This window comes from Argiope bruennichi, chromosome 6 (genome assembly GCF_947563725.1).
Source record: "Argiope bruennichi chromosome 6, qqArgBrue1.1, whole genome shotgun sequence".
Lineage (NCBI taxonomy): Eukaryota > Metazoa > Arthropoda > Arachnida > Araneae > Araneidae > Argiope > Argiope bruennichi.
In genome coordinates, this window is record NC_079156.1 from 42,837,355 (window position 1) to 42,858,892 (window position 21,538).

General features: G+C 31.0%; 1 protein-coding gene across 1 annotated transcript in view; it reads right to left on the reverse strand.

The window, feature by feature from the left end:
• Positions 1–6,143: 6,143 nt before the first annotated feature.
• LOC129971094 (kyphoscoliosis peptidase-like) overlaps positions 6,144–21,538 on the reverse strand; it is a 68,477-nt gene continuing 53,082 nt past the window's right edge. Inside the window, exons 6-10 of the mRNA XM_056084570.1 lie at positions 19,592–19,749; positions 12,574–12,694; positions 11,715–12,018; positions 9,383–9,637; positions 6,144–6,603 (exon numbers count right to left, since the gene is read on the reverse strand). Of these exons, the coding sequence (XP_055940545.1) occupies positions 6,316–6,603; positions 9,383–9,637; positions 11,715–12,018; positions 12,574–12,694; positions 19,592–19,749 (1,126 nt within the window). The 3' untranslated portion in view covers positions 6,144–6,315. The remainder of the gene's footprint in view (positions 6,604–9,382; positions 9,638–11,714; positions 12,019–12,573; positions 12,695–19,591; positions 19,750–21,538) is intronic.

A 21,538-nucleotide genomic window follows, 5' to 3' on the forward strand; every position in this document is an offset into this window, starting at 1 on the left:
AGTTTAAAAAAAAAAAAAAAAAAATCGCCCTGTATAGGCACAAAAAAACATGTATTTATACACATATTTTCCATCATTCATTTATGGAATGTAACTTGAGACAGTTGAGCAATTATTAGCCATTATTTCAGTAGAAATTGATACATTTCTACATATTACTAACAAATTGTACACAAAAAAGTCAATATTTTCGTTGTCGTTGAAAATTTTATTATACGATAATTTGCTGTATAAAAATTTGCTCTAACAATGCTAACATTTCATGCATTCAAATTGATATTCAAAGAAACAAATGCTGTTTTAGTGTAACAAAATGTTTATTATTCAGTTTGGACGGAATGTATAAGGGCATAAGCACATTTTTGTGCTTGCAGAGTTCATTCAAAGTTCTTATTTACATATTCAATAATTGTAAAACAGCTTCTAATAATATGTACAGACAAACAATGCTGTAATAATCTTATAAGTAATCTTTCAAATGTTGAACACTTATTAAAATGTCAATGGTATGTTTGCATGTAAATAATATATATTTTATTGATTCCTTTATTCTCAAGAATGAATGTTGAAATATTTGGAGGATTTCACTTTTAACTTTCTTACTCATATTCAGAAGATTTACTTTAGTAATGTTCTGAATAATGTAATGTAATTGTTTGAAATAATCAGTATGAATTTTTTTTTAAATATTTGAAACGAAAAATGTTGTTTTACCGATCATGCTTTTGGGCTTTAAAAATAATTTTCATTACGAAGCAAGAAAATTCTATATAACATAATTGCAACCATTTTAGTTCATAGTAAAATATCTGTATCAATAGTACAGGTTGTATTGGAAGCCTTCATTGATTCCAAATGTGACCTATAATTGTAAATAAATGGGAAGAGGGACTATGTCAAGTTACATATCTTTGCTCCAAATTTTTCCTGGAGTTTTGAGTAACAATGAAATTTAGCTTATATAGTAGAATTTTGCCATCGAATATTTTTATGTAGAAATGTTACAAAACATGTCCCAGCAAATATAAGCTGGTAGGAGTGATTTTGTTTCTAATAAGGCAAAGCAAGCACAGAACTTTGGTTCTTAGAAAGCTTGCTCTAAAGTTAATTTTTCTAATTAAGGACTGAGGATTTGACACTCCACTGTTGCTTTTCTCATTTCTCTGACTGGTGTATTTTACATTTTTATTTTATATCTATGATGGATTTGTTTGTTGTCTCTGTTAACAAATTCAAATGAACTCAAAATCGAATTATAACACCAAACATACTATCATTGGAATAACTCTGGCCTATTTGCCTACCTTGCCGATACATTTAGATGGATCTTGTAATTTCAAACTAAAACCAGATGCCTGAACTGGCATTCTCCTCTATATTTCTATGCAACTTCAATGAAACAATATTTGGTGTTTGACAAATTTAATATGCTTCAAGATCATATATATAATGGATCTTTCGTGGATTCAGGACTTAATAGCAAAATGGCCATGGGAGCCTTGTATAGAATTATTGAGTGAACATTTAATATGCAGTTAATAAGGATCTGCAATAAATAGTAATAAGTAAAGTTTAAATGTATATTGAATCTGGAATACTTCTGATTGCTGATTAAAAATTAAAAAATGATAGAAAATTTTGGAATTATTTGAAGACTTTAAATACATCCTTGATATGCATATTTTCATTTTTTAAATATATATCAGATATATGTATTTTTAAAACCAGGAATTATCCTACTAATGAAGGTGAGAAAAGTTTCGATTATACAGCATTGTTTGAATTTTCATAATACAAAAGGCACTAAAAAATTGAAAGTAACTGTGCACAAGTATTTACATGCTTTAAGATAATCAATTCTGATATATACAAGCAAAAAATATTTAGATGCAAATATATAAATGGACGGATAGACAAAAATGGGCAGACTAACCTTGGATATTTTACATGAGAAAAATTTATTCTCTGCTTTTCTTTACCTAGCATGAAATTTCTTATTTAGTCTATGAAAAACTTATTTTACAATATTTTTAAAGTAAAAGCATATTAAGATAATTGGTTAACTATCTATTCTGAACTATTCCTTCTATGGCAAAATTGTAACAGATCTTATTCCCAAAAATTAATTTGTACATTTTAAATGTTCTTGAACAAATGATTCTTACTAGCCCGAATTAACAAAATGCTTTCATGAAAATTATTATATGCCTTGTGACAAATTAATCTAATAAATCAATTTTTATTCTAAAAACAATTAGTCAATTTTTAACATAATTTTAAAGTAAGCATTGACCTTATGGTACAAGATTTTATTTTTCAATTGAATTTTTAGAATCTACATAAACAAGTGAAAATCACATAAAAAAATATTGTTTTGTTTTAGGTATATTTATGAAAAGATGCCAAGTCATTAATTTTATTAAATAATAATTTTACCAATGAATTATTATATTATTTGATATTGATTAAGAAAAGGGGAAACGGCATTGAAGCTAATATCTATAAATTTCCTATGGTGATATTTAAAAAAAAATTAAATTAACATTTATAGTTTTAGAAGCAATTCTTTTCAAGTCAAATATTAAAAATAGTTGATTCATTTTCAGATTATTTTTAACAAATTTTTTATAATACTGCATTTAACAAGATTTAAATTTTTATTTAGTAATAGTAATTTCAACTTTATTAAAACAATAATTCTAAGATTTCTTTAAATTGGCAATCTTTTTTTCTTTCCTTCAAAAATGTTGCAATATTTAATCTGTTACAAGTTTGCATACTACTACACTTACCTAGAATTCTACATATTACGCGTCTTCGCGTTTATTGGTGTTAATTTGGGCATTCTTACTCCTTGGCCTTCAATTCACAATCCTTTATAAAATATACAACTGAAGAAGGGGAGGAAGATAAAACTGCATTTACTGAATTCATTATACTTACAATTCAGATGTATCGTTTGAGGATAAATAACTTTCTTAAAACTTCAGTTGTACAAACTTATGCAAAATGCTATCTTCAGGTTTAAACATGCACTGGCTATGGAATTTCCGATCATTCATAATTTTCCTTCTTGAAAACTGTATTTAGTATTTACTTTTGAATTTTAATTTAATTTCAAAAAATGTTACAAATATACCTACAGAAAGAAAATATAGTACACTAATAGATAATATAGTATAGTAATAGGTAGTCATTATTCGACTATCTGCAGCATTTATTTTAGATATTAAAAAGATAATAATAATGAAGCAATTTAAATAAAAACAATGAAAATGGCTTGTCTTTTGCCTGCTGCAAATAGGTTTTTAACAACAATTGAGGGATTTCATTATAAAACAAACAATAACAATTGAATAAATAGTGTCATTTTATTATCTGCACAACAAAGAATGTTAAGGTTCAGACTAAATCTGTTAATGTAAGTATAATTCTTTTAGAGAAGAAAAGGAAATGTAAGTAATAAATTTTAATGAAAATTTTTACACTTTAGGATTTGTAAAGCCTCTGTACGAAAATTTCTTTTTAAGTTTTAAATAATTCATATGGATTTTTTAAAAAGCTAATTGACTGTAAAAATCTGTATTTGCTATGTACATTCAAAATTGCATCACAATTAATTTAGAATTATTTTGGAACGAAAAAAGTAACTAATAATTTTTATAATTTATAAGTATCACAAATATTCAATTTCTTTAAAATTTATTTTTTAGTGATAATGGATAAGAAAATAACATTTATTACATGCAGCATTATTCTTTTAGTGAAAAGAACTTTCATAAAGTTATATTTCTGTTATAAAAATAATAAAGTTCAAAATTTTTGAAATCAACCTTTTTTATAATAGTTCTTTTTCATACAATATGAATTCACTTAACAATTTTTTTTTAATGTGTTAAAACTTATTGAATAAGATATACTTATAATTTAATTCGCTAATTATTAGTATAGTTAAAAATTAGGCCAATAAGATTTTTTTTTTTTTATTTTTTGAAACATGTGAATAAAATCCAGGATTCTATGAACTTTTCATCTGATAATTTTAAAAGAATTCGATGCAAAATTTGAAGCATAACTAGAATTTCAATTGTTTTCAAATTCAATGCCGAAATGTGGTATTAAATTATGTGTGTACTTAAACTAGTAGATAAATATTGTTTTCAAAGTATTTCTCAAGCAATACTTTTGAATTGTATATGCAGAGTGAGTTCAGCAAAAAGAAAAGAGCTTTTCTTTTAACCGATAATTTAATTGGTTATTAATAATAATTTTTTTCAAGACGCATTTTTAATAAAATCAAAATTGTGCATATTAATTTCTTGTATAGTATTATATAATAGAAGTGATTAAGATAAAATTAGGGTGCAATTTATATCAGTTATATTCTTATGTGATAATTTTTAAATTTTGATCCGATGAAAGGATGTTAATTTAAAACTGTCCATGAATGGAAAAGAAATGTTCTTTTAAAAATACAGTAGAAAGAAATATTGTTATAAAATTTCTTTTATCTGGAATTAATTAAGCTCATATATACAAATATAATTTCCATTAACCTTCCTTTTCAAACCTTAATTATTATTTTTTTTTATCGTTCTTCAAAAAAATTTTCATATGTTGCTTCAATTTCTTTAGGTTTGAAATAAATTTAAATTTAATGAAGTCACTTAATACTAATATGACTCGGGTCAAATTTATAAAGCCTCTTGCTTAAGAAGCAAAATGGGTTAATATCACATCTTAGTTTAAATCTCCAATGACAAATATAGCTATGTTCCTCATGTGATTGTGACATCACATAGTTTCATTAATTTCTTTTGGTAAATGGGTAAAAAGATTGCTGTTATAGTGCAAGTTGCATTTCAGTTCGTCATCATAAATGATATGATCCTTAATATATGATTTTATTCTAAGTCGAGTGTTTAAGTTTTCTGTATTTTTTTTCCCGTTCAAATTATTTTCGCTCTTTCTTCAGAAGATACCCACATCAATTTGTTGAAGTAGTATTTGTTTTGAATTTAACATCAAAAGGTTATTTATGATACATTTGCATATATTTTATTCTGAAGCTTGAAATTAAATTCAAATATATTCTATTTTATAGAAATAGATAATTTCATAGATTAAACACTAAAGCCAATGCTAAAGCTTCATCAGAATTAAACCTTTTCTTTGTATCTTCAGCATCACACATGCAAAATTAATAAATACTCTAACACTGATTTTGTAATTTATTAAAGTAGAAATTTTCAGTATGGAAATATTTAACTTTAAAATTATAAATGAGTGGATATCATTGATCCTTTTGATGATACATGATTTTTAAACTGATTGATATCATTTTACATTATCTTTTGGAGCAATAAACTTTTAATCAAAATTGGACAGATATCATTGAACTTTTCGACCACGTGTGATTATCAGTCTTTGGTGATGCTATTTGATACATACTTGTTTTTTGATAATGTATCAGAAATGGAAGGGCATCACTGAGTTTTTTTAATTATGATATTAAGATTTTAAGTCTTTTGATGATGACACCTTATACCTGGCAAGTTTCTCGAGACAAATTTTTAATTAAAATTGGACGGACATTACAGGGCTTTTAGAAGATACCATGCTTTTCAATCTTTTAACGACGTCATTTTATATTATCTTTTGAGATAATAAATTTTTCATGAAAATTGGGCGGAACATCATTCATATGTTTTGATGACTTATGAATTTCACTCTTTTAGTGGCACCATCTTGAGCAACACGATTTCTCCAATCTGGTAACATTACAATAACATTTTCTGACTTAATCAATTCAAGGAGGCTTGTTTCACCTTTAATCCAATGGCATACAATGATGCATATAAATTTGCAATTAATTAGAAATTTTTTAAGTCCAATTAGCTATTAATTAAAATGACAATTCACTTGAATACGCTTATGTATCCTGTCTGTTCTTTACATTGAATATGCATTGAAATAGCAATAAATATCCCAAATAAGTCGTCATCTAATTAAAATTTAAATATTAGGTCACAGGTTTAGTCTTAGCATTACAATTAAATTTCAATCATAAACATTTTATGGTTGATTATAAAAAAAATTCTAAAAATTCTAATTCTAAAATTAAGATATTCTAAATTAACCATCAGCTAATTAATTACTTTCTGTTAATAAAACAGTTTCCATTCCCAGATGTCGCAGAATGAAAGAAAAATAAAGCAAATGAACCAAACAATGGATAACCTGAGGCGCGATCCAAGCACTCAACACTGCAAGAGGCCATCATGTCCAGGAGCCCTTTTTACGGCCAGGTCCCCTTCACCTGACCGTGGGCACCCTCATTCTTTTCTTCTTGGTATCTTTCTTGGTGTTGGAATTGTAAGGATCGTCATCCCCAGGGTTCTTGGTGAGCTTGCAGTCGATCAGGAAGGAGGCCAGGAGCGGCAGTCGCCACTTGCCTTTGAGTTTGGGCTTTGGAATCCCGAAGATGAGGAGTTTGAAGTAGCCTGTTCTTGGGGGAGTGATGGTAAAGGTGATGCGGATATCGGAGTCCTCACGGCTGATGATTCCTCTGGTATCCATCTCCTTGTTATTGGCGTCAAAGAGCTGAAACAATTTAGAGATGAAGCATTTCACATTATGAATGGATATCAAAAAGTTGGAATAGTTGAGAGCGGAAGGGTAAGAGGAAACGAGATTTTTTTTCTTTCGATATCTTCCAGGCAGTCATGACTCTACTGCTCGGAAGATGGCGAAAGTTTTGACTGCAGTTTCTCTGTAGCAATCATTAAAAGATTTAAATCATTTCTCCATTTTTTTATATTCTTGTATCCCTTTGTTTCCCTCGCATTTATTCGTTCAGTCGTATAAAAACTAAAATGCTGTAATCATTAAAAAGATTGGATCATTATTCTTGAGGATTCATTATATTTGAATGAATCTCCAAGTTTGTTTTAGACCTCTTCTGAAAAAGAAGCATTTTTGAAATTATATCTCAACCCGATAATTGAAAAATAGAAACAGAGAGCTGAAATTTTTATATGATCTCATCACAAAATTGTATATCTGTGCCAAATTTCGGGAGAAATTTGTTGTCTGGACGTTTACATTCCGTTTATTTGAACAGGATAATTTACAGTAAAACGTATAATTAACTATATATATGAAAATTTGTCTTATCATTTATCATTAGAATTATAGAACCTTATAAAATTTTAGACTAAGTTCGTAAATTAGTTCACTGCTTTTTTATTTATGGATATTTGAATGTGATAACGCAAAATGCAGAAAGTTTGATAAATGAAATTTGATATGAGATTTTGACATAAATTATTGGCCTGAATCAAATTTTAGGCCTAAACGATCAAAAGGAAGGAGTGCTTTTCCAAAAGTCAAATTCAATTTGCTTCACTATATGATGAAATACAATTCCAAATGAAACACACAAGTGCTGTAAAGAGGAACTTTATGAAAAATTCGAGGATAGAACTCTCATTTTGACTTAATATCATTTACGGAATCTGAATCATTTAAGATGATTCGTTGATTAAAATTAAATGATGCCAAAGTATCATTGAATCTTACTGAGGTTCATTAAAAAATAATCAAGGGATAATTTTAAGATTTGGTGTAAAATAAATAATAACTCCTTTAAGAAAATGAAAATTAATACTGATGTGATATATTAAAAAAGACACGCATATATAAATTTGAACTGTTTTGAAAATGAGAGAATTTAAAATTTTTTCTATAGAGGCAGATAATTAAAAAAAAGTAAATGAAATTCAACGGAGCCAATTCAAGTTGCTTTACAGTTATACGACAAAAGTAATTGTCATACGTCATTTGAGCACATTATCTTGTGTTGTGGCATAATATTACGTTTAGTTTTATTAATATATGACTTAAAATTACACGAGGGTTATTTTGGGCCACTTTTCTGAAAGCTGCTTGAATGACGGGGACGTTATAAGAGACAGTTGTGACATTTCGGTGTTGTTGGTTTTTTAAATTGTGTGACTTATCAAAGTCAATGACAAGGATAAATTCTATACATCTTTTATTTGCTTTTTTAAAAATTAAAATAGATTTTGATATGTACTTTTCATTACATACGGCAAGGAGGTTCTAAAAAGACAATTTTCCCGCTCTTAATTGCTCTCTTCGTCGTCGCCCTCTGGAGACTTGCCGTAGGTGGTCATTCAGACTCCTTACATCAATTGTCAACACTCCTACATCTCTTGTCCTTCACCAAAAGCCTTACACTGGGTGCAGGGGAAGATTTCTTGGTCTGATTTGTTGTCAAAGGATATTACATCCCTTCTCCAATCGTTGGATGTTTTGGTGTCGTTGCTTTTGACGTTTATCAGGCCCATATATCAATGATATAGCGATGGATGGGCTATAGATATCTCGGGGCCATTTGTAGAAAACTTGAGTATATTTCATCCAATAAGTGTGCATATCTCACTTTTTAAAATAAAATTTGGTGAGAAAGCAAAATAATAATAATTTCCCCCGTGTGTCATTCACATTTGGAAAGTCATTTATGGCAACTAAGTGATTAAAAAATCATATGTCATAAGTGATTAAAAATCAAGCGCCACATGTACGCTACTGCTCTCTACATGGCTGATTTCCCATCCAATCGGTTCTCGATTCAATGATCATCTGGGCATCAAGCCATTTTTTACCATCCGCAACTGCCATTATACCTAAAGTGTAAGATCATGAGCAATAAATAAATGCAAGAAATACAGCAGTCCCCATTTTTAATATCTTTACTGCCACGTTTCAAGCCTGATGTTCGAACCACTTATCTAATGAAATAACCCCTTCTTTGCTATCTCTTAATTATGGTAGATAAGGAATCATTCTAATATAGTTCGTCAACGTATTCTGAGACGACCACATTTCGACGACTCCGTCTCATTAAGGGGTGAGACGCGGAACGATGAGCGCATTTCTGGTATTCCCTTTGACCTTGGAATTCCCCTATTAGATACCTATTGGTACTAGTAAATGTAAACATCTCCTTTCATCTTTCTTTTCACCTCTATTTGGGCGGATTAAACTCACCCTAACGCATGCGTAAAAGCGCGGAGGGTTTTACAATCCGTTGCTGAACTGTACAATAAATGTTCCGATACAATTAGAAATTAAGTGTGATACATGCATGATGTTCATGATAGTGAATGTGTTAATTTGGCACGTTATATTTGACAATAGCTTGAGTTGACCCTTTAAAATGGAAAGATGATTAAAATTCAGATTAATTCACTTCCAGAAAGTGAAGCTATTCCACCTTTCCCGGAAGTTAAAAGAATTTTCAACTTTAACATAACTGAAAAACTTATGAATGATCTACATAGAAATGGATGCTTACTTGCTGTGTGATGAGCATGACTGTCGCTGTTTCTAGAGTCAGTTTCCTCTTTCCACCCCACGTTACTATGACAGGTCCTACCTGGTTAATCAACTTCATCTTGAAGTCATAGAAAGACTGTGCAGGACCCCACGGTACGTCGTGCAAGGGGTAGGGATTGATGTGCTTCTTTGCTTTTAAGCACTCCAGCAAGAAAATGGCTACATTTTTGAGTGTTGTGTCTTCATACATCTGCCATTCGGGTCTAGCATATACCTATAAAGTGTGATTGAAATCTATTAAATACATTTTTAATTCTAAATAACTAAATATCATTTTGGAGAATATCAATTTAATCCTCTGAATGCTAAGCTCAAAATACTACTTAAAATGCTTAACTGTTTTGCCCGAGTGCCATATGTGCATCGAATTTTGATAGTTGTAAGAAAAAAATAAACCATATAATGATTATAATTCAATATTAAAATTACTTCGAATACATAGATAAGTCAAGTATTCAATGGATTTCCATTTGAATCAAAATAAATATTCCCAAAATAGAAGGTTCATCTTATTAGAGTGCAAAGAAAATAAAACAGTTAAGGGGTTAAGGTAGGATCATTAAAAGCCCCATTGGCATTTGTGATATTTAGACCAGAAAGTGGTGAAAATATAAAAAGGCTGATTTTATTACGGCCTTTATTTATTTATTATTATTTAAATATAACTTCTACAATATTACGAATAATTAAAGTAGAATTAAAACTCAAATAAATAAAAATATTTTTTTTAATGAGAATAATTACAAACATGTATTATACCCATCTTAATTCTGTTGCTCATCGCTCTGTCAACCAATGTACGAAATAACTCTCGAAGTATTAGATTATTTTTAAGTTCAAATAAATTATCCATTAGTGTACCTGAACTTAATTTTCATCATTATCAAAGATTTGAAATCATATTGTCTTTTTATTCACCACAGTATTTTTTGTGCGAGAACAAATACTAAACCAATATTCTTTTTTTTTCCCATGGGATTCTTCTTTTCGACGAATAATTTGTTCTTTAAAATTTTGTGAATTTTATAATTTAGGTACACTAAATTTCAAAAAGTTGAGATGACTGGGGAAAACTTCTTATTTGAAATCAGCATACTACTATGAATATGCAATAGTCTTATGAGCTACAATTAATATGCAATATTAGACTCATGGCTGAAAAGAGAGATTTTAATATATGTCTTACACCTTGGCGACAAAATGAAAGTTCTCAAAAATACAAGAATTGAAGTAATATCTCTATTAGAAGCTGAACTATGAGGATCCTTCGTAAAAATTCTATGCCCTGTCGGAGCTAAATCGAATCAGTTGAATTCTTTCTTTTGAATGCTGATCACAGAGCGAGCTCTCTAATTGCATTCTGATGCCTTTTATTATGATTTGCCTTTTACACGTGTGTTGCTAGTACTGTGTTTTTATTTCATATACTTCATGTTTTTCGCGTAATAAAGTATCATTATCTTTTAATAAGCATGTTGGACTTCTTGCACAATATCCTCCTGACGGATGTCCATAACAATATCTAATATAATTAAAATTAGTTAGAAATTCCAAACACTAAACAAAAAAATGTTTGTTGTTATTCATGTAGTTAAATTCTAGTTTATTAGATGCTTTTGAATACTAAATTAAAACTCTCATATATATTATGTAGCCAAATGCTATGACTAAGTAATAATAATTTGATTAATGAGCAAATAATTCTCAAAAGTAGGCCGAAATTAAGACAGTCTCTATTTAAAATGGCATGAAAAATTTTATAAAATAGATAAATTAATCCCTAAATTGATGACTCCACTTTGAGCCTCCTCTAGATACCTACTATAATATAAAAGAATTAAAATTTTTTTTTCATCAAAATTATTTTTGATTGTGTGCGACTGTATATAAAACACACATTCTGTACGTCATAGATCCACGATAAAAGATTGTATCAGGTTCACATGTTTCATAAACTTTTGCTGAATCAAATTTTCCAATCTCCAACTTCCGAATACGAACTCGATCGAAATTATATTATCCAGTGACGTAAGTAAGCAAATGTTTAAGGGAGTGAGGAGTTTAGATCTCTTAAAGTGCTATAATCTTATTTTGTGCAATTCAGTTGGGCATTTGTTGCATTAGTACCTCATTTTCTTTTTCAGGCTTTGAGATTCGGGTAATAGCAATGTCTATATATATATATGCTATTGTAATAACTCGGAGAGATGTATCCAAAAATTATAGGCCTTCTATAGTTATCCTATTGACGCCATAGTCCTCTACTGCTGAAAGTGCAGACGGACTCTTACCTTGAAATAATACATTCCTTCGGACGGCGGGCTGATGGCAAAGGAGCCCAGCAGTCTATCCTCTTTCAGCTGGCAGAAGACGTAGTTGTTGAGCGCCCCATTCTCTCTGTCTTCCACCGAATACAGTTTGTACTTATACCTCGTCGGCTTGTGGGCCGTGATTTTAAGCTCTGTCTGGAATCGGAACACGACGGGATTTTGAGGACGGGATCGGATTCGCAGGTTGTATTCGAAGAAGAACGGAGTCACTTTTGGAAGGGCATTGAACTCGTCCAGTTTGAGTGGCTTGTCTAGAAGCTGCCATCTGAAGATGAAGAAAAAGTTAAGAGACTAAAATGTTATTTTCTTAAATTTATATTATAATTTTTTAAAAAATGAAAGGCTTTAAATAAATACAGTCAAACCTGGCATAACGGATACCTTCCATAACGACTGATTTGAATAACGACTAAAACAAAATGTAACGAGCGATGTTTCGAAGAACTAGTGAAGTGGAGACATCATGATATCATATACAAGAATGGCCTGTATCTAGGGTATCAGCTTGTACTGAGGACTTGTAATCCTTATTTCTGCATGAAAGAAGTTTTTGCTAAATAGCGTTGTCGAATGCGACTCCGAGGGATTTGAGCAAGTGCCTAAGAAATCTTAACCTCTTCCCACACCAATTTTTTCTGCTAATTTTTGATAAAATTACTATACTGATTTTAAATTACTAATAAAAGAGCGTTTTTGAAAACTTTTATATTATTTTATATTATTATTAAAAGAATGAAATTTCCACACCAATGTTTTGAAAAGAAACAAGAAAAAAACAATATGAAAGACTGAAGGGGAAAAAAAAAATGTTTCTATTTACCTGGAGTAGTTACTTTCCATTTCACTGTAAGGAAAATGCGTCCAAATTAGCACTTCTGGGTCAGTGAGGAAAAAATGCTCGTTCAATTTGCGCTGGAATTTCCCCGTGTGATCTGTATAACCTGAGTTTTAAAAAAAGAAGACGTGTTTGATTATGAATTAAAGTAATTTTATAAATACAGAGAAATATTTTTTCCAAGCCCTTTTCATTAAGGCTTTATCTTAATCATTTGTTTCATTTCTATTATAAAATAATGAGAAAACAAAATGTTGAATTTTACTTCAGGCAGAACATTAGGTAATTTTACCGGTAGATCGATAAGTTTTGTAAATTTTATATTAGTAATTTGTTTTGTAAATTTTATATTAGTAATTTGTTTTGAGAATAATATTAGTAATAATTTAATAAACACAAGAAAGTATTGTTTTAAAATAAATTTGTACAATAAGCATAGAGCATTCTGATTGGTTAGCAGTGTTTCCAAATTGGCGAAATCGGTGCAATTGGAGTTCTGCCAAAGTTTGTTTTACGAATTATGGAGTCAGACGAATAAAGTACCTTCGGATTAAAAAAAAATCACAAATAAAAATTTCGAAACTAACACATTTATTATTATTATTATTGTAGAGAAATATACAGTAAAGTAGAGTTTTTTGAAATTTCACTTAAAAATGGAAGGTGGTGGAGGACATATATCCAATGATATCTAGAAGTCATAAATTTTCATATGATGCAAAAATTGACAAAATCGGACTAGTGATTGAACAAGGCTCTAAATTATTTTAAATATATAAATGAGATGGTGTCAGAACTTTCAGTTTTAATTGTAGAATTCATTTTAATTTGACACTGCAAAGAACAAACTGTGTTTTTAAAAATATTTGAGATCAAATTTTTGCAGACTCAATAGTTTGGTGTTGAGATCTTGGTTTAGGTATCAGAGAAAAGCGGATTTGAGACTTGATACCACTGAATATTGTCATATATGTCAGCATGACGCAAATAATTTCCCCCATCTGGAGTCCAGATACGGCCGGGGTGAGACAGGAAGAAGCAAATGTTGGTTTAGGTGTCATTTTTATATATTATAGGGTGGTCACAAATTCTTTCTCTAATTACAAATAGCTGTTACAGACCATCCCCTCCATACACACACTGAATATAATACGGTAACAGTTTTATTATAGAAGATAACACATCATAACAGGGTTTTTTTTTATGCTGCATCTAGTGTGGCAACCAGAATGGGGGTGGTGAGATTTAAGAAAAGAAATTCAGTTGCATTGGTTTGACAGATAGCATATGCCTAAAAATGGAAGAGTAGCTTATGATTTCATTCTTATTCCAAAAATAAAAAGAAGATGCAATCCACTGATAATCCAAATTATATCAGGACATGGTAGATTTCCCGCATACTTTCAAAGAATTTCAAAAACAGACAGACAAATAAACGGACATTTTCCTTAAAAAAAAAAAAAATGTTTTTGAACTTAGGGTGGTTTAAAATGTGGATTCGTCAAAATCTCGAGTTCGAATTTTTTGACGATTACAATATTTTCTATATACTATATACTCGAGAAAGTAAAAAAATGTGTAGTTATATCAAAAATTGTTTAATACATCGTGTATTCGGTAAGTATATTCGTATCTTAATATATTAAATGATATTCGTTTTAAAATTGATTCTATTGCTTCTGGGATCTTAAAATGGCTAAAAGCTCGAAAACAACAACAAGAGCAAAAATTTCCAATTATCGATCAATATTAACTCGTTCGTTGTTGATACCTCCACGTGAAGACCCCAAAATAGATTCCAAAAACCCATTTATTTTGTATTATTGTCTGCTTGAGAAGAGTTACTCTGTCTTAAAATACATCAAAAAGGAAATTCATCAGATACGCCCAATGATCACCTGACATGTCCCTTGTTACCAATGTTACCTTGTTACGAAAACTCCAATGTTTTATTCCAAGGCAGGCAGCATTTGATTCGAAAGCATTGGGGAGGGAGAGGGGGGTATTCAAGTATTCGATGTTCTCGATTATCATAGAAACAAACGACTGCAAATTACGTGTCGAGTATGTTGTCGTTTCGTGTCACGTCATCGTGCTTTAATCGTTTAGAAAGCTGGGTGGTTATTTTTTTTTTTGCATGGGAAAATTGCCCCCCCCCGAAGGTAATTCTGTTCATTCGATAGAAAGATTGGATGTCAAGGGTGGTTACCTATTCATTGGCCTGGATGTTCAATTTTCTGCAGGGACGAGCCGAATGGAAATTACCCTTTTATAAGGCAGATTTGGTAATGAAAGTGTCACTCTGTTTAGAAGGATGAATTGGATAAAAATGGTGGACGAGAAAATAAATTTGAGTTTACAGAGTCAATTGAACAGATTCATAAATCCTTTGAATCTGTTTAAGTCAATTAATCAATCATTGATTGATTGCCTGCTGCAGAAATCTTTGATTCAGTTCAATGAATCAATCATTGATTGATTAATTGACTGCTACAGAAATCTTCGATTCAATTCAACGAAGCAATCATCGATTAATTGATTGCTGCAGAAATCTTTGATTCAATTCAATGAAGCAATCATTGATTAATTGATTGTTGCAGAAATGTTTGATTCAGTTCAATGAAGCAATCATTGATTAATTGATTGTTGCAGAAATGTTTGATTCAATTCAATGAATTAATCATTGATTGATTGACTGCTGCAGAAATGTTTGATTCAATTCAATGAATTAATCATTGATTAATTGACTGCCACAGAAATGCTTGATTCAATTCAATGAATCAATCATTGTTTGATTGATTGCTGCAAAAATATTTGATTCAATTCAATAAATCTATCATTTCTGCATCATGTTTAACTCTAATTTATATGACTGGTAAAATCGGTGAATAAATTTGTATTTTTAAGTATAGCAAGAGGTAATCACGATTGATTTATGGAAAATTTTTGTCTTGCTTATAAATAATATCTGCATCGAATGAAGTATCTGAATTCTTGGTTTAATTGCCGATTTTAGAAATATATGCGTACTGGTTCTGGATGAATCTCATAATTTTTGGTCAGATAATGCTGACAACAATTAAGTCGTCCCCACACTTTAAAACATAATTCCACATCCATGTAAAGCCATGTTACCCAGACCAAAGCCTGATTATCACATAGGCTAAGTTATCAAATGATTAAGGACTTCAAGTCAAGATTTTTTTAGGAGTTTTTTAAGCATAATTTTATTATATATCTTCATTTGATTTACAAGAGTCGTGAACTGGAATTTATCTAAGTCAGATACAATTTAAATTCTTTTCGCATGGATTTTTTTAAATTAGTAGTAAATATCACAAAAAAAATTACATTTTGAAATGTAAAAAGTTAAAATATTATTGTTTGCTCTGAGTATAAAGAAGTCATTTTTCATATCTTACCTACCTTTAACGTATTTTTTTTAAAAAAATCGGAAATATTACTAATACGGAAATATACAAAAATTCCTCCTTCGATTGAGGATTAAATAGTGATACCTTGGACTCATTTCATAATACGCTCTAGTTATTTTGCTCTGGGACAACTACTGAAATATTAATATAATGTACAAATATATTTGCTGGTGGTCTTTTAATATTTTTCAGATTACGATGTAACGGACTATTTTCATATCTTGTTATATTATTTTGAAATATATTAATGCAAATAAAATGTCTGTCGTTTTTAGCAGCAGAATTTTTTATAGACTATCTGATAGACAAGCTTTGTAACACACGTCAAGCTGTTTTTGTCACAGAATGGCCAACGACGCGCCACACACGTCAGCAGGCAATTGTCACAGAAGTAAAATCGATGCTTGTGGCCAGTCGAATGAGATTGTTTGCCGGAACACAATTTACAGGAGCACGGTTTCAGGTCGATAAGGTATAAATCTTTTTCCTATTTTTATAAGGTATCGAATGCTTAGTGTGGCCTTTGCTGCGAGATACAATGGACTGTTTTGGTGGCAGAAGCATCTGTGAAATTTTTGTCACCTCGAGTTGTTAAACGGCATCAAATCAAGTGGAAACACTTGTAGTTCAAATTCAAAATAATAAACATATAAATAACTGTAAAGAATTTGTGGTACTTTCCCGTTTCCGCAGGCCGTTGGCGCCAGTTAAATTATTTTCGCCAAATCGCCAACAAAAACAAAAAATAAATAGTTTAAAAAATCGCCAACAGTTTGGCGATTTTTTTACGACCCTTGGAAACGGAAAAGTACCTTTATATTCCAAAAACCATTGGCGACAGTTAAATTTTCGCCAAATTACCAACAGAAAAAAAATTGTAAAGAAATTGCCAACATCTTGGCGATTTTTTTTACGGACCTCGGAAATAGTCAAGTACCATTATATTCCAAGGGCCGTTATTTTCGCCAAATCACCAACAGAAAAAACAATCGTAAAGAAATTACCAACAGCTTAGCGGCAACTCGGAAATGTACTGTTTCGATACGCGCACCTGTGAATTAAGCGGTTAAATGACATCACATAAAGTGGCAACACTTATAGCTCTAATTTAAAATAATAAACACGTAATAATTGTAAAGCATTTTTTTAACTGAATTTGGAAGGTTGCTCGTGGCAAAAGAAATGGAAGATGTCGAGACTTAAATATTATCCAAAACACTAAATTTTCGAAACCATTAATCAAAATTTGAGCGTAATATCGACTATTTATGAGGACATGAAATATTATTAATTATATAAGTGCACTTCCATGAGGCATTATTACCGGCTGTCCTATTGGCCCTGTAATACACAAGACCCGAAGGGCGCCTTCACACGTGACCTGCTAAGCGTGACTGTGCCAACCAAAGCGAGAACAACGGTCATCCCCAATCAATCACCAGTCACGTGAGAGAGACATTGTGGAAATAATTTCTGGTCGGAGTCTCTGTCTTGCCGTTCATTTCATCTGAAATCGTCCGGTGACAGAAAGAATAAAATACCTATCGAGTTTGGATAGTGGTTGACAGTTATCATGTCAGAAGAGGGAGAAATAAAACGAGTCGTTTCTTCATTTTTTGAAATCCATTTTTCTGTCTAGTGGAGTGTTGGTAGTTATTGGTTCCAGTAGACATTTATTTTTCTTTTTTTCCGCCATACGTCTTTCGTCTTTCGTATGTATTATTCATAACGCTTAGAACATATCTCAAGGAATCTTTTTTATGTATTAGAAGGAATAAATCGTTGAATATCAAGGTTACATTTAGTGTCTGGATAACTTGGCAAGTTAAAAAGGGCTAGAACGACGAAAGGCATTTCTTCAAGGATTGAAATGCACGCATTTGAAAAATAAATGAGTTTCTTTTAAAATCTTTTTTTAAAAGTGGTGATAAAATCTTGTAATTGGTGGCAAGTCTTTTATGTGACAACATCCTCGCTTCAGAGCAAGAATTTGGAAAACTTCAATAATTCTTCCATAAAAATATATAAAGAGAAAAAAAGTAGGACAATTATTGGAAATGTTTTAAATGGAGTTTAATTTAATGTCCCGTATCGAGACAGCTCGACTTCGAATTGCGGTTAGATGACGTTACAAACACTTTTATTTTTCAGTGAAATATTAAAGTAAAAGTAGCAGCCTTCGGTTCTTACTGTTCGCTCTGATAATATTAAATGTATGACTTACATTTTTTCGTAGCAAAAGAAAGTTTTATTTCAAATTATACATGCAATAATCTTTGCGAAGTAGCGAAATTAATTAGTGAAGTTGCTATAGATATTGAAAATGAGATTTTTGCCAAAGCATTTTTTCTTTAGATTTCTTTCCAATAGTAAGGATTGGTGGGGAACAAGCGAACCTTGATGATATATGTGGAATTCTTTCAGACCGGATATAAATTGGCAAAATCGGACTAGTGTTTGGGGATGAGGGTCTGATACTTGATTTTTTACAATTTAAATTTATAGATAATTAGAAACGGAAAGAAAAATATTGCTCAAGGGATGAAATCTACCCACTTAAAAAATAAATGAAGTTTTCTGAATTTATTATTTGGTTGATGTTCTTACATTCAGAATAATATGTTAAATATTTTTACAAAATTCAAATAATTTATATTTATTTCCATAATTCTTGGATAACAAACTTCAAGAAAAAATAAATAAATAAAAGGCATTTAATCAAGATTGTTTGTTTCGCTGGAATTAAGTAAAATCATTAGAGAAAAATTTAAGATAGACATTTCAGAAGACAGAAAAAAAGACAATTTAATTAGATTATTAGCTAGTTTTGAAGCTACTCGAGGATTGTTTTAAAAAGATCTTCGAAATTTTAAACTACGATCATGTAGCGCGGACACTTAATGCGGACAATACAGCTGAGAGCTGAGTTAAAAAAAAAAAAAAAAAAAAAAAAAAAGGGACCAATAATTTAAAAAAATTGCTATATGTTTATGTCAATTTTTTTTAACAATTTACAAAAATAATTTATTTCTCACATAATTTAAAGACTAGTGGGGGCTCTAATACTATTTAGTCCACTATATCTAGCTCAGTTCATGGATATACTTTGTTCATGGAAATACCTAGCTACAAAGATAAATAATTGAGGCATCCTCAATTGATCAACTCGATCTAGGGGCTACCTGAGTCGAAATCTGACTTATTCCATTATATGAGGGTTCGCTGCCTTTGTCTTTCATGAAAACATAAACATTTAGGCTTCAAATGGAGAAAAATCAAGAAAGCATCCTCATCGGCCTTAATATACCTTGGATATACGCAAAAACAAAAGTCAACCACATTTTGAATAATGTTGGTTAAAAGCACAGAATATAGAATTAATAACCTTCTTTCTTTAATACACGTTTCCTTATCGCCAAAAGTGATACATTTAATGATTTGAATTATTTGATCACAAAAATATGCTTCGGTAATTGTCATCTGTCCCTCAAGTGTTCCCCCTCCCTAGGATTTAAAAGTGAAGAGAACTAAATAACACTGAACTAAAACATATTGCAAAAAATTATTACCTGTTCCCCAAGTGACGTCTATGAGACGCCAGGCTCCAAAAATGAAGACAGCATTCCAGGCATGCGTGATGTCCTCTCCGGGGTGGAATTGGTGACCGGGCCTGTAGTCGAATCCTTTCGCAAATCCATGTATGCGTTTTACCCGGATATTGGCCAGCCTGTAAGAGGTGATTGATGTTCTTAGTCAAAGTTTTCAATTGATAGCACTGATATTGTAACGAATCTGTAATGTTACTTCCCAGCACAGTTAGTTCCCTCATCGGAAAAACAGTTTTACGATTAGCTCTATTGAATGCTGATCGGATACCGGATCAACGAATCCCGAACTTGGCGACCATTTGGCGATTTTGATGACAAATTGCATGATACTAGAATCTTCTGGAATTTTGCCGATAGGATCAATAGGTGGCGAATTACGCTTGATTCTTCGAGAACCTTCTCTGCCCTGTTCTGGAATCTATAAAAGGCCAGCTGTATAAGCCTAAGCTAGTCGTTTAGTCAATCTTATCGTTAGTTAGTGACGAACTAATTGGATCAGTCCAGCGAAGCGCAAGCGTTGAGTGGAGCTCAAACGATTGGTGGATTTAGCTGTACGCCTAGTCTTGGGGGAAAATATAGAAGCTGCATCGAGTCCATCTGTTGAGCAGCCAGTCTTATAGTAGTGAATCGGCAGATGAGTACAGCTAATGCGAGGGGACAGTGGAGGATAGAAGGCGTTTAAATACACTTTCGTGAATAACTACGTAGATCCTCTCCTCCTGCTGAGTTCTGTCTGCTCGCTTTGTGTGCTGTGGTTTGTTATTTAATACCGATTACTACTTGTGGACTGCTATTTGTTCTAAGCGTGCTACTGTATATTGCTTGTGTACGTCTCGGCTGAGTTTTCTCGTCTGTGTATTCGTGTCAATAAACGTCGTTATTTGTTATTGAGGCCTGCTGATTGTGTTACACCACAACCCACTACATAAGCGAACCCATTGACTTTACGGACTTAGAGGAATTAATTTTCATGTTTGATAGGTTACTGTTATATTGAAAAGTCGCCATATGGAACGCGGGCTAATAGTGTATTAATGTCTTTCATATTTAAATCGAAGGTCAATTTCTAATTTACCGCATTACATACAAGAAGGAAGTTGGGAGATAATAAATGGATAAATTCTCTAATAAATTACATTAATAATTTAAGTTTTAAAATCATAATTTCATATAATTAAAATATCATTTAATGTTTGATTTGAAAATTTCAGTATTAAAGATCGTTGATACTAAAAGATTTTACTTAAATTATTTTACAAGAATATTGTTAAATCTGCTAATCTTTATTTTAAGATAATTTCTTCAAATGAAATTCATTCAAGTGATACATGTTTTGGTACCATGATGCACAATTTTCAGCGAAGGTCTATTCTATGTTCCATATATTCTTGAAAATCTGAATTTGCAGCACTTGAAAGGATAGAAATCTTATAGAAATATTTTTTTAATATATTGAAATGCCAGGTATAGCCGCGTTTGGCCTGATTCGTCGGAATTAATGATTGCTAAACATTTTGATTGAATATTTTTTGTAACTTGACTTTTAAATATTAATAGACTATAAAATAACTTAAAAATGAATGGATTTATTCAATGACAAAAATATATTTTTCTAAAAACAAAAATATGTGATATATTTTATGTATAATTAATAAAATTTATTATTTACATGGTAAAAGTGAATTTTAGTGTGCACCCTGCTGCGCCAACAATGCCAAGTCGCCAATAAAGATGGCGGACAAAATAAACAAATACTTCCGCGGATTAGTTACGGTTACCATTTCCCGCCATCTAATTAGAGCTTTTTACTGATAAGCATTTTTTTTTCCCATGCTGCCCGGTGCCTTCTACAGATGCCGAAGGCATCTGTAGAAGGCACCGGGCAGAATTTTTTAACTTAAAAAAACA